Below are 13,216 nucleotides of genomic sequence, written 5' to 3' on the forward strand. Positions count from 1 at the left end.
CTTTAGTTTTGGTACTGATGCTCTAAGCATCAGAAACTTGCTGTTTTCGAGGCAGAATAGACATCTTTTGACGCAGTATGGTAATTGTGAATATAGCTATGTTTTATTTTGTGTGTGTGCACGTAGAATCTTGCAGGTTTTAATTGTGTGCTTTTTAGAGATTGATTAATCAAGTTCAGGAACTTCAAAAATACATTCACCAATTATTTTTTTTAAAAAAAAGTACTTGTGTGCTTTCCACCTTTGAATTTTAAATATGCATCTTCTCCAGCTGAAAGTGGCTCTGTTCTCTCAGTGAAATTCTACTGACTCTTCTGACATTGTAATAAATCTTTGGTCATTTGGGACATTAGGGCCCAATTTGATTTTACACTTGACAGCAGAACTCTGTTTCTATTTCAAACATTCACACTCTTATCACCATGGTTAAAATGAGGGCTTTTTTTTTCTCCATGGTAGAGGTATGAGACAGACAATTAAACATCTGAGAATTCCATTCAACCATATCTTTTATGGTCCAATAATTCTCCATTAAATGAAGGCTGTAAAGAGTGTGAAATAAATGTTTTCAGTGGCTTCACAGGCAAGAATACTTTATTTGATTACTGATAAAAATTATAGAGAAGATACCCATTCTATGGACACTTTTGTTCTCTTTGGTGAATTTATGTCCCCTTCTACCTTCTGTCTATATAACAAATGACACTGCATTAAATTTTTAGCCCTGGCTTTGGAGAAGAGCATTGCTCTTGGTGCCACTGTTACTTCTGCAAAGGCAGCAGATCTTCCCAAGCCTGTTCCATTTGGGCACTAGTGTTATTCAGTTCTGCAGTCACCAGGAGTTTATGATTTGGGGTTCGGTTGATTGTGTATTTTGCAAGCAGGTAATAGTTTCTGCTTTCTCCATTTCATCTCACCTCATTCACTAAGAATTATTTCTTGTCTCTTAAAGCACTGCAGCTTTGTTTGTTCAGGTCAAGTGTTTGTAGACATATTTTAAATGAAAGAAATGTGTTTCTCTTTATAGGAAATTGTAATTCATGCTTTATTACAGAGTTCAGAAAAGTTTTGTTATGTTGTGAGGGATGTGTTAAATAAAACTTTGTGAGTGTGAAGAAGTGTTCAAGTGCTAGTTTGATAAGTAGATCATAAAGAACAGAAATCCATAAAGGAAAAAAATTTTTCTTTATAATAGTGATCGAGTTACTATTATATTCACTTTAGAGTGAGTGTTTTCTGTCTGTAGAATGTTGTGCTGCTTGCAGGTGTCACTGAAGCAGGCAGCACATGCAGAATTACTGATATGTAGACATTTTCTCACTGTCTCTGCCTGCCCTTTTTTGTAATGTAGTCCACAGGAGAAGCACCCACAACCCCAAAGCATACAAAGGACAACAGAGAGAGCTTCTTCCCGGTTGCACCAGCCACACTGCATCCTACCCCAGTGAATCCAGACACTGTGACTCCTGAAAATCTCATGAGACTGAATGATCTGCATTCCAAATCCAAACCAGCCTCCTCTTCTTCATCCTCCTCCTCCTCAGCATCTTCAGTACCTACATCCCAGGAGTCACACAGGGACACTGAGCATCTCCGAAGTCAAAATGCAGAGGCTGCACCTAGCGTGACCGAGATCGTACACGGTAAGTCTTGGGAGACAGAACGTTTTGTCCCTCTCTAATCAGTTTGCCAAGGCCACGTGGTTAGTTTGTGCCTGAGTTCTGATTCTGTCCCATTTTCTGATCACTAGACCACGTTTGAAAAGGCTACACAGAGATTTTGGTCTTGGTCCTAAAATGGGCACATCTACCTAATTAATGCATCAGTTAATTTGTAGGGTAGATTAAAAGAGTGCCCACTGTCTGTGTAACTTACATGTGAAATCATGAAATAACAGCCTAAAATTATTCATCTGCTAGAGAATTTAAGTCTCTGGCGGCATTAAAGTTATTTTATTTTCTTCAGAGAGGTGAGGATCTAGTTCTTTTAACTTTTTGAAAGATTTAAGGTGTTTTAAAGTGATTACAATTGAAATAAACTGGTGGGCAGCCTACATGTGTCTTAGAAGTGCCTGATTAACATAATTAGCTGCACAGCTCTCACCTCCCTGCATACATGTGTGGAGATACATAACACTGAGGAACAAGATTCTGCATGGTTCATAAAGTTAGTTTATCATCACTATTGCTTTTCACATTTGAGAAAAGAAGCATCTGACAGGCCCAGAATGTTGGGAATATATTATTTATAGCCCTGGTTATGGTTCTGTGCCAGGTTAGAGCACAGAAAAGGATTGAAGAAGCTGAACAAATGTTATTTATTCTATAGCACGATTGTGTGATTTGTTTAAGACTCTATTATGTAATTGGTCCTATACAGTTTTCTAGATGAGGGAAGAATCAAATGAGAATGTTGTTATTTGCTTTACTGCTGTCATGGCAGGCTGGCTTGTTAGCAGCCAAAAAATCTCTGGGCAGGGCAGTACTGAGCCACTTTGGGGAATGAAGTAAGACTAGACCCAATTTCAGACTTGCCTTGGGTGCCCAGAAGAGGTGGTTGTGCGTATTTGTGGGACACTGTGCGTGTTAAGGTGGCACAGCACCTGCCATAGCCTGTACTTTCTTGCAGCCTTAGCAGAAACACTGTCTGAAAAAGCATCTGCTGCTGCTTGTGCTTACTCCATCTGTTCACAAACCTGGGACCTAGCACTACTCACAAAATGCCATAGACAAAGTCATAGGAGCCCAGATAAAGTTATGAATGAACCAATACACAGAACAGGTATTGTGGAAAGTGATGGATGAAGATACAGTTGGAAATAGTGTCCAGATTTGTGAGACAGGGTGTTCTGTTAGTCTGGAATTGTGACGTTCTGAAGTTTTTGTCTGTATACTGGTATTTCGTTTCTTTCCATATGTAATCAACCTGAATGCACATAATCTGAGCTCATCAGCAATAAAGAGCAAATGAGGGAGAAATAGGTTTTCCCTGTTTGCTAATCTCTGAGTACAGGACGAAATTTAAATTTAACATCCAGTGTTAGCAGTTGTATTATAATCACCTTATATTCCTGTTTCAAAATTCCAGGGAGAGATTGTCTCGGGAGGGAAAGAAAGGAAAGGGGAGTGATAAGGAAGGAATGGCTTAGTCAATGTCTAAACCACGTTATTTATTGTCCTTGTGAAGCTAAAGAATGGAGTTGCATGGTGTCATAAGATATCTTGGCAGGCTTGTTCAACAGGGAGCAATTCAGGTCTGTGCCTAGACAACAGGGGAGTTAAAAATGAATCCTCTGTGTAGTTGTTGAACACTTACTAAGGAGACTGGTGTAGGAATGACAATGCAGATAAGAACTCATGCATTCTTTTGGTTTTCAAATGAAACTCATGAGCATTTCTGACGTGCTTTCCTCTCTGCAATTCCTCAGGCCCCATTGCAGGGACTGGAAGGTTTATTTTAATCTTTTGACTTCCTAGGCTTTGTTAGGGTTGTAGAGTTACATATTGTTCGCTCTTTCATGTTTTCTATACATCATCTTGGTTGAGGGAGATGGAAGGGTTAGCTGCCAGAATTACCCCCCTGAAACTGTCTGAAGATCAAGAGACTCTCTCTGCAAAGCTGTCATACCAGTGCTGAATGCATGTGTTGTATCTGGCTTTCTGGCTCTCAGACCTACCTGACAGGTCATTTCTCTAGCTGAGAGAGACACCAATTACTCCTTTCTTCTTTTCTTTTTAATTCTCCTACCTTTGCATCCACCTCCTCTAAAAAGCATTATTTATAATTCTATTACAACCCTTTTTCATCTGCCTTCCATTAGCTCTGTTTATGTAAAATCTCCTCCCATTTTTAGAGTAAACTGTTTTTATCTTTTTTGTCTCGTCACCTCCTCCTGTATCTATTTGTTCATGTGAAAGAATTCCACATCAGAGAGTATTGGCTGCTCTCATTTTCTGTGATTTCACCCAGAAAAAGGAATGGTTTTCCAAGCATTGTTGATGCTGTGCCACTCATTTCTTATGTAAGTATTTTGCTGGGGTTTTGTCTAGTACATGACTAACAGGTACCGAGTACAGCGTGATGGAGTCCAGCAGCAGAGGGAAGACAGTGGTAGTTTCAGCACAACAGCTTCCTGCATTTAGGCATAAATGTACTTGGGACAGTTAGCCTTTGGGGCTCAGCCTAAAATTTTCTGAAAAATCTCGACATTTTCTTCTTCTTCACTGTCCTTATTCTAATAATGATTCTCATAATTCATTCATGTTTAAGGTTTGATACACAGGTTTTTATAACTGGACATTATTAAAGTTCCCTGTTTTGCTTAAAGCCAGCTACTTACCAAGCTGGAATATAAAATCAGAGCAGAAGACTAACACTGCCCCACTATTAAATTTTTGTCCATTTAAGGCCTAAGCATTTCAATATAAAAGCAAGGTCATGATTTAGCTGTCCAAACTTAGAAATCCGGAGCTAGGGAAGACAATTCTTTGTGTTGTGCAGGGAAGTGGCACTCCACAAGCCATGTGAATACCCTGCTATAATGTCAGATGTTTGTTACAACAGGACAAGTAGAGGTGTAAATACAGTTGAACCTTGTAGAACATTTAGAGCTTCAGAAGCACAAGAAATAAATGCAAGTGAGGACAGTTGCATGGAAAGGTGAGTAGACTGTTGTATAACGAGCAATGAAGTTGTTTAAGTGTGTGTAGGCAGCAGCAGCTCCTCTGAGATGTTCCAATTAAAGAGGCTTTGGAAGTGAAAAGTCCTAAGAATTCAGTAATGATGCTGGAATATGACATTTCATCCTGTAGCCTTACTGGGTGCTGGAGTGATAGGAGTGCTTTTAGGTGTAAGGACCATCTTTTTTCCCAGAAGTCTGTGACTTAGTTTATTTTGACAACTGATACATGACCTTAGCTTTATAGTGAGTTTTCAGAAGACTGAGGCAGTTTACATAAGGCATTGCTACAGAGAATGTCAGCTCTATAATTTTGCATTGGCAGCATCTGCCATTGTATTAAAACAGTGCATCGTACAAGGGTTCACCCTGACTGGTCACAGTTTTAGATACCCAGACATAAGTGGACATCCACAATTCCTGTTTCTGTCTGAGTGAAATGATGGAGATTATAGGTTGTCATCTTTAGTTGAGTTTAACTCTGCATACTGATCTCAGTGTCTTCTGAGCTTGCTTGTCATAAATTTCTAAAGACAAACACAGCCTGTAGCTCAGTGTACTGAGAACTTTCTGCTTACACAAAATACCTGAAGTATTTGGTCCTGTTGGCCATGCCTTATTTTAACTATGCATTTCACTTCAAGCCTTCAGATAGTTTTAAAATGACTCTTAAGTAGTAACATTCAACCCTCTTAATTGCAATCAGTGTCTTACCTTGTTTTTTCTGCCGAATTCAATGTTGTGCTTTAGAGCACAGAGGTGTTCTCAACCGATGACTCAAAAAAAGCTGAAACACAGGAGAGGTTGGACAAGCTGCTGTGGCCTCATAGGAGTCACCTCCCTGTTGCCGTTACCTGGCACGAAGGTTCTTTCTTAAATGCGTATGTTCTTCTACTCTGTTTTCTTGTGTCACTTGTATGCATCTTACTTTCATTACCTTCTGCTTCATTTCCAATGTTGACTTGTCCTGGTTTTTGGTAGCTGTCTTCCTTGGTTGCCAAGGCTGAATTCCTCCAAGGTTTTAAAAGCTCTTCTTTAAATACTTGTAGCCCCACACCACTGGTACCATCCTAGGGTAGAAGCTCCTGCCTTCTTGTTAGTGCCTGCAGGGTCATTAATAGAAATCAGCCAGGCTGCCTCCAGCGAGCTCTGCGTTTGCTCTCTCTGATCTCTTGCTGCTTCAGCCTCCTTGGCATTGGTATTCTCACTTTCTCTTGTCTGATCCATGCTCTTCATGAACCTTTTTATTTTTCACAATGGGTGCACTCTGAAAACAGCTTCACTGCTGAATGTCAGCAGGGGTTTCCTGTTTGTGAATGACTTCTTAATTCTTTTTGCCTAGTGCTCAGGCAGCACCAGTCAGTCATGTCTCTTTCTCTTCCTTTTGTAAGTATGCTGAGTTGCCTTCTGTCGAAACAAACTCATCCCAGAAGAGTTTTTCAGTACACTTAATGTCTAATTCCGATCTCTACACTTCAAATTGATGAAGTTTTATTTGTTCCATTCAATGTGACGCAGAAAATGCTTTGACATGAAAACTGTCATCATTTTTATGTACCTCTTTTGGGTCAGTAAGAACAAGTAGGACAGGGGCTGCAGCTGCCCAGCTGTGGCCTGTGAGGTGATTGTACAGGGAAGTACAACCTAGTAGCCACTGGAAGTACAACCCCAGCCAGGGATTTAGTGCACCCAGGGCAGGTTTGTGGTACAAGAGGTTCTTTAACCCTGTGCACCCTTAAATTCCCATGCAAATCCCCGGGAGTTACCAGCCTAAGGATGTGTTGCACTAGTGAAATGCTCTTTGAGAGCCTTTTTGTAAAAGAACACAGTAACAATGCTATATAGCTATAATATGGTTCAGTTCCACCAGCTTTAGCTTACTGTCAGCAGCATAAAATTTCCATATATTCCTGCACAAAGGAAGGCTGAAGAGAGACATAGTTGTGAGCCAACTGCACAGGTATCATTTTGCTTATAGGGTTCTTCGAAAATTGTGGGGAGTGTTATATTCATTTGAGAGATTCTTTTTACTTGCTGCTTTTGCTAATTTGCATTGTGCTTTGGGCTGTCAGGGCAAAGGAGGGTGAAATACTGATGGCAAAGGAAAGGTCTTACAGCTTTTGTTAGATAACCAGTACAGAAAATTGGGAAACAGTAGACTGAAAGTGAGGGATTTCCTATCCACAGGTGCTGCAGTGTGATGCTCTCCAAATGTTGTGCTTGCTGAGTCAATATTAAAGACAAATATCAATTAGCTGTGTTTTTAAAACTGCAGTTTGAAAGTTCATGTAGTTGATTGTCAAACTTGTCATTTTTAATCTAGGCCCATTGTTTGCTCTTTTAGGTTGAAGCTTTGTTTAAAAACATGTAAAATAGAGAGAAAGTTAGTATTGAACTTTAGGGCTTTTCTTTACCAGTGTGCATGCCAGGTTTCTGCACCTCTAGGACACTTGGTGGTGGCAGGAGATGTTCTGGGACACAGGAATTCCAGTATCTGCTGTTAGACTGGTCCCAGTGTGGCTGTTAGAGGGACATGGTAGCTTGGGAATTAGGATGGGCCAGGCACTATTTCCAGGAAGCACTTTAAGAGCAGCCACCTGTTTTAAGTTTTAAGCTCATTAATGCTGTTCTGGGGCAGCTGACCTCAGCATTAGGAAGCATTTTGGGGTATGTCTCATATAATTGCACAGCACACTCTCTCTGTTCAGGACCATAGTGATAAATATAGCAGTGTGCCATGCTACTGCAGTGCAAACTTCTGTTCACCAGACTGCTTGAATTTCTCTCATTTCAGGGGGCATTAGAACTTGTGTTCTGCAGCTCTTCGCCTCCAGAATTACTCCGATGCTTAATTTTTAGCATAAGACTTTGTGTGTCAGCTTTGAATGTAATTTCCTGAACCTGACATTTCAGATCAAATACTTATTTCTACAGCTATAACTTGGTAGTGGTTTTTTTTTAGAAGTAAATTTCATGGCAGGATACTTGGAGTAAATGTAGAGAAAGAAAACGTGTACGGAAAGGCTACCAAGTATACCTGCCACATCCTGTGCTGAACTAAGTAGCCTTTCTGCCTGCTGTGGTGCAGTGCTGCATGGCTATTGCCTCCTTTATTTCTGTTGGTCAGCATCCCTCACTGTGTTCAGCTGACCCAACCTGTATTCCAGTGCAGTCTTTCCATTGACTGAGTAGCACAGTTTATGAGGAAACTCTGAGCTTCTTCAAATTCAAGCTTTCCATGGCCTTTGCAACTGCTGTGTGGGGAAAAAAGCTGTATTAATTCCCAGCAAGGAGGATGGAACACAGAAAATGAATTGTTTTCGCATTAGTACTGTTCTTTGGAAATGGAAGATGTTTACTCCAGTGTGTCAGGGAGCAAAGGATCAAACCCATTTCCATCACTGTGAAAAAAACAGCCTCTACCTTGTATGGTAAATTAGTTCTGTGAACAATTGTCTGCGCTGTGGGTGGCCACTGAGATACTGAGTAAACCACTTGTTCCTGGGACTAGTAAGATAAGTATTTCCCAGAGTCTGTAGGCACACAGAAATCAATCCTTACTCTCCTGAAGTGGTTGGAAGGCAAGGTAGTGCAGGTCTGCTAATTCATACTGATATATTTCCAGGCTCTTTGTCTTGACACACAGACCTGCTGGGGAAAGTGTTTTGCAGAGGGATGAAGGCAAGTGGTGCAAGTGCTTTATTTAAGCACTTAAAGTTGTTGTCTGTTCATTTCTCCTTGTATTTTCTTTTGAAACCGTGTTAATATTCTGTCTGGGAGTTCAAGCTCAGTTCCTTCCTCTTCCCTATAACGAAATGGTGCTTTGTGCATGCACTGTGTGTTGCTTATAGTCTTTAACATATCTGTGCTCTAATACTTCAAACTGCTTTCGTCAGAAACTGGAAAACATTCTTTTCCAGGTGCTAGTCACATTTTCTGGGCTTGTCTTTTAGATTTAGTGCATGACTAGAGGGTTTTTTGAAATTCCACATAAAATGTTTTATAACACTAATGTTAATGTCTCTTATACCTGACAGCATGATGAAGTCAAATGATTAAGTGTCTGGTGCAGAGAGACCAGAGCAGCTGTTTACTGGTTACAGCACTACTGCTTTTAAACTTTCTTCACATCTGCAAATTGCCAAGTGATTATTTTTGCCAGTGTTATTTTTCCTTTTATATCCGTCAGAATAGCAAAGCGAACGGTCTCAGTGCAGAAACAGTTGCAGGGTTGTATAATCCCTATGTTTATAGTGTGTGGATATATGTATGGAGTGTATTCTCTGTATAAAGAGAGACAGGGAGAGGATATTAACTGTGATGAAGTCATGAACCCAGGCGCCCGCTATAGGCATCTGCAAACACTGGTTACCCTGGCAACAAGTGGGAAGAGGTTGGAGAGGAAAGCTGGAGTAGGTTGTTGCATTGAATTGTTGTCAGCTTGTTTCTTCCTCACTAAAGAAGGGAGATGTTGAAAGGTATGATGTCCCTCTTTCTATGTGTGTACTATTTGCTATGTATTTAGGCAGCTGTTGGGAAAGGGAAGGCTAAAAAAATTACTTGTAATTCAGCTCGGTTGGAGATGAACTTTTCAGTATCAGTAGTGATGTGCATTGCAAATCTGTGCTTTTCTCTGTGTGCTTAATTTTTGTGTGTTGTGTTGTAAGGTGGGAGTGCTAAATGGGTCTCCAGAGTGCAGTACCTGTCCCATCCTCAGCCTTGGGACAAGTGATTGTGGCATATTTTGTCTTCAGAAACTGATTTTTTTTTAAACTGGGTTTGTAGAGCTAATGTTTGAAAACCTGCCAGGACAGTACAAGTATTGGGTAATACCAAAAGGTTTATTAGCTGATATTAAATCTGAGCTCTGAACACCTTCAGAATGTGCTGCACTTATATTCTTGTGCTCTTGCACTTGTGCAGAATATTGTGGCTCATGAGTTAGTGGAGTCTTTACCTCCCTGGGGAAAGTTTTTATTAGAAAAACTAGGACATTATGTTCAGGGCTATAACAGCATCTTCCACGAGGCAAATACCAAGATAACCTCTTCAGAAATCTGTTTTAGCCAAATAATAAGGAGATCCAACTGTATATTTCTTCTTGATTATCCTTCTTTGTTTTGACCTTTTTGTCTGTAATTAAAAAAAATAGAACAAATACCTGTGCACTGTGTTAAAGTATAAATAGTATAAATTATGATACATGCACCTGAAATCAATTTTTGTGATTTTTCAAAAATTCTAAAAAATATTTTGTTCATTAACTTTATTTTTAACTTAGAAATAATGCCACTCAAGGGACTATTAAAAAAAAAACCAAACATTAAAATTGCACAGTTCTGAAAGAATAAAGTATATAACCCAGTCAGGAGATAGAATTCTGTGACTGCATTTAACATCTCTGACAGCAAAGGATTGATTAACAGGCAGTGGTTCTTGATTTCTCATGTACTGAAAGGCACAGCCTAATAGAATATTAACAACTGTTGTTTCCAGAAGTGCAGTGATAGAAAGACACCCTTAATGTGTCAGACTCCTGCCCTTTCATTTCCATTCTCTTCTGCATGAGAAACAGCTGACAGATAATTTTATTCAAATTTAAATCTAATTTTAATACACTGTAAAACTGGATCTTCAAAACTTAATGAAAATATGATATGGAAGATGGAGATATATGTGAGTATGCTGATTGCTTATGAAAGAACACAGGCTGATACCAGTCCTGTAGCATCTTCCTAGAGATGGGCTGTCAAAAGAGCTTTTGTCAGTGGGGCATAATTGACTTAAAGTGCAGCAAATCAGTTTAAGCAATGATATATCTTACAATTAAACAAATATTATAATCAGCATAAGAGGTAGAGTTTTGTCATTAAACAATAATGCAAATAGTGCTCTTAGTCTGAACTGTGCACTAATAAGTCCCCAATGTAGTTTAGCAGTTGAGTACTACCAAACTGCTCTCAGTTAGCAGTGTAGTTGAGGCTGTAGGATTTGCAGTTTATTTGTATATGTTTTCTACCTGCTAAATTAATTACTGGTTTGTATTCTTGGTTAATAAGTGGATAAGAAAGATTCTGTTAGTACTTACCCTAGATACTTAAGACTGTGATTCTGGAGTGTTGGAGTAAGTGAAAAAGGAGTTCACTTCTTGGCTGTCTTGGAGAGTAGTCTTCCAAAATCATCGTTTTCATCTTGCTTTTCTTCAAATGTTGGTGTAATGTTTCTTCCTATCTTTTGATCAAGTGTCTTGTAGCAATTGCAGTGTGGGAGTCTTCTGGGTTTAGACTACAGCCTGTCGTCAGGCACTGGCAGTGTAATGGGATATGTGTGTATTGGCTTCAGGCCACATTAGGGCTGATCCTTCTTCCAACAGGCTCTTGTACTTTGTCAGTGCGTGGTCAAATCGGACGCGTGTTGGCTGTAAGGGACAGGCAGCACCCGGAGTGATCCTTCAGCTGTCCTCTGCTTCTTCAGCAGGGAAACAATGAATTGAGATCTTCCTAGGCAAGATTTCTGTAGTTGAGCACTTTCTTCTGAAGCTGATTTGGTCTATTAATACATGTATAGATGCAACTATTATTTTCCTGCTTCCAAAGCTGTATTTTGAAGTATCCAGAGAGAAATGTGCAAGAGAGTACTGAGAATGAGAGCTACATTCTTCTGCATTAGGCTTTCCATTTTGTGCTTGATAGTGAGTGGAACATCACAGAACAGAAGCTGCCTGTGATTTGTGCTGTAGTGTGTGACCTTTCCTTTTTGGGAACTATTGGAGAATTTTCTACAAGCAATCTCATTTATCCTAAGGCTTATATGAGCTATCAGCTGCAAGTTAGATGATGGGTTCTTTTCTTTACCAATGAAAATTAGTGGATGAAAGAACTTGCAGCCTGCTTTGGTAAGCTTTTTTTTTTTTGTACAAGTTGTTCAAGAACTGTAGAAAATCTAATTCTTTAAAAAAGTTGCATCTTTCAAACTGCATTGATCTGACTTAAGCTGTGATGTTGTCTTAAGCAGTTTCTGCAAGGGAAACTCTCATACAGGAGAATATTACCATGGTAAATTCCAAGTTCTTATCTATATTGGTGAAGATGGAGAAGTGTTTTCAACACTTGAGGGGGTGGGAGCATTTTTCCAATGAGGGAAAGTTAAAATATGTATTCCTTTTTAAGACATTGTACTGTCAAAATCCTAAATTAATGTAAAGCATGGACATACAAAGAATTCTAGAGCAAGTGTGACTGTGAATATTCATTGCATCTGCTGGTCCATGGTAGCTGCTTGTGCATACCTTAGCCTGTGTAAAATATGAGGTGATTCAAATTAGACAAGACAGCCCTTTGTGTTTTGGAGGATATCTTCATTTTTAAGAGAATAAGAGCTTGTTTGTGTGTCCATTGCCTTGAAAGGCTTTCTGCTGTTCATCTGCCCTTCCCAGAAAGGGCACCGGGAGCTCTCAGTAGTTCAGGGAAAATTACTCCTATTACATCCAATATGCAGCTCAGTGTGTAAGAAAGCTGGTTTAATACTGCATTAATTTAAGAGCAGCTACAGCTGGTATGTAATGACCAGATTGTACACACACATGCATGGATTGAGAGTTCCAAACACTCCAAGTTCTAGAATAGCAGGAGGTGGGAGTATGAGGCCACTGTATTTATAGAGACAGTGGACATACTAGTGAAAAGTGAGCATTCATAGCTTCATACTGGTCTCATGAAAAATGGATTTGGCCTTGTTATGTGATGTTCACAGTAATTAATCTTACTTAGCAGTGAGCTGTGCTCCAGTGTAGCATGTACCTGTGGTTGCAGATCAGAGGGAGACCCACTGATCACAGCTGGCTCATCGTTAGGTGTGATGGGTTTTGCTCTGCAGATGTGGCAGGTGTTCCAACCCTCACATCTCCAAAGGGCAATGCTCAGTTGCCTGTGTTTTTGCACATCTGCAGAGATAAAAGAAATTATACACAAACAAATTTTTTTTGCTTTTTAAATGACATTTACTCTTTTCTAAGAGTTTGAATTGATGGCACCAAATATGAAAAAATTGGTGTTGCCATCTTAGCTTGCAAATATTTAATTTCACTCAATCATCTTAAGGTTTAGAAATAGAGCAAGGGTTAAAAAAATTTTTCTATCAGTTGGTTAGATGGCAAAAAGATTGAGGCTTAGGAGAAAGATCAGGATGTCTCTTAATCTGTGAATTATATTTCATTACTAAAGAGGAAGAAGAGCTTGAAGTGCCTTTGGAGGGGCTTGGATTTCAGCAGCAGGAGTCACGGCTTTGTCAGCAGATGAAAATGGCTACTGTTGCACCATCACCAGAGCCTGTTTGCTGGCAAGTGGAATCCGTGACCAGCACAAATTCGGGACATGTTTGTACCCAAGGTAGGAGCTTCCTGTGCTTCAGAGAATTCTGCAATGGGGTGGTGAGCTGTGGATCAGTCTGTAGGCATTCATTGACTAGATAGTTGGGGTTGATATTCCTCAGGTTCTCTGCTTGCCTTCCAGTCAAGTATTCCAGAGTTTAGAGGCATTC

The 13,216-nt window shown here is 39.7% G+C and overlaps 1 protein-coding gene across 1 annotated transcript in view; it reads left to right on the forward strand.

The window, feature by feature from the left end:
- Nucleotides 1-9,074: 9,074 nt before the first annotated feature.
- The window catches only part of LOC103808072 (calcineurin-binding protein cabin-1-like), a 7,912-nt gene continuing 3,770 nt past the window's right edge, over nucleotides 9,075-13,216 (forward strand). Inside the window, exons 1-2 of the mRNA XM_009080837.1 lie at nucleotides 9,075-9,156; nucleotides 12,901-13,065. Of these exons, the coding sequence (XP_009079085.1) occupies nucleotides 9,147-9,156; nucleotides 12,901-13,065 (175 nt within the window). The 5' untranslated portion in view covers nucleotides 9,075-9,146. The remainder of the gene's footprint in view (nucleotides 9,157-12,900; nucleotides 13,066-13,216) is intronic.

This window comes from Acanthisitta chloris, unplaced genomic scaffold, assembly GCF_000695815.1.
Source record: "Acanthisitta chloris isolate BGI_N310 unplaced genomic scaffold, ASM69581v1 scaffold25668, whole genome shotgun sequence".
Classification (NCBI taxonomy): Eukaryota; Metazoa; Chordata; class Aves; order Passeriformes; family Acanthisittidae; genus Acanthisitta; species Acanthisitta chloris.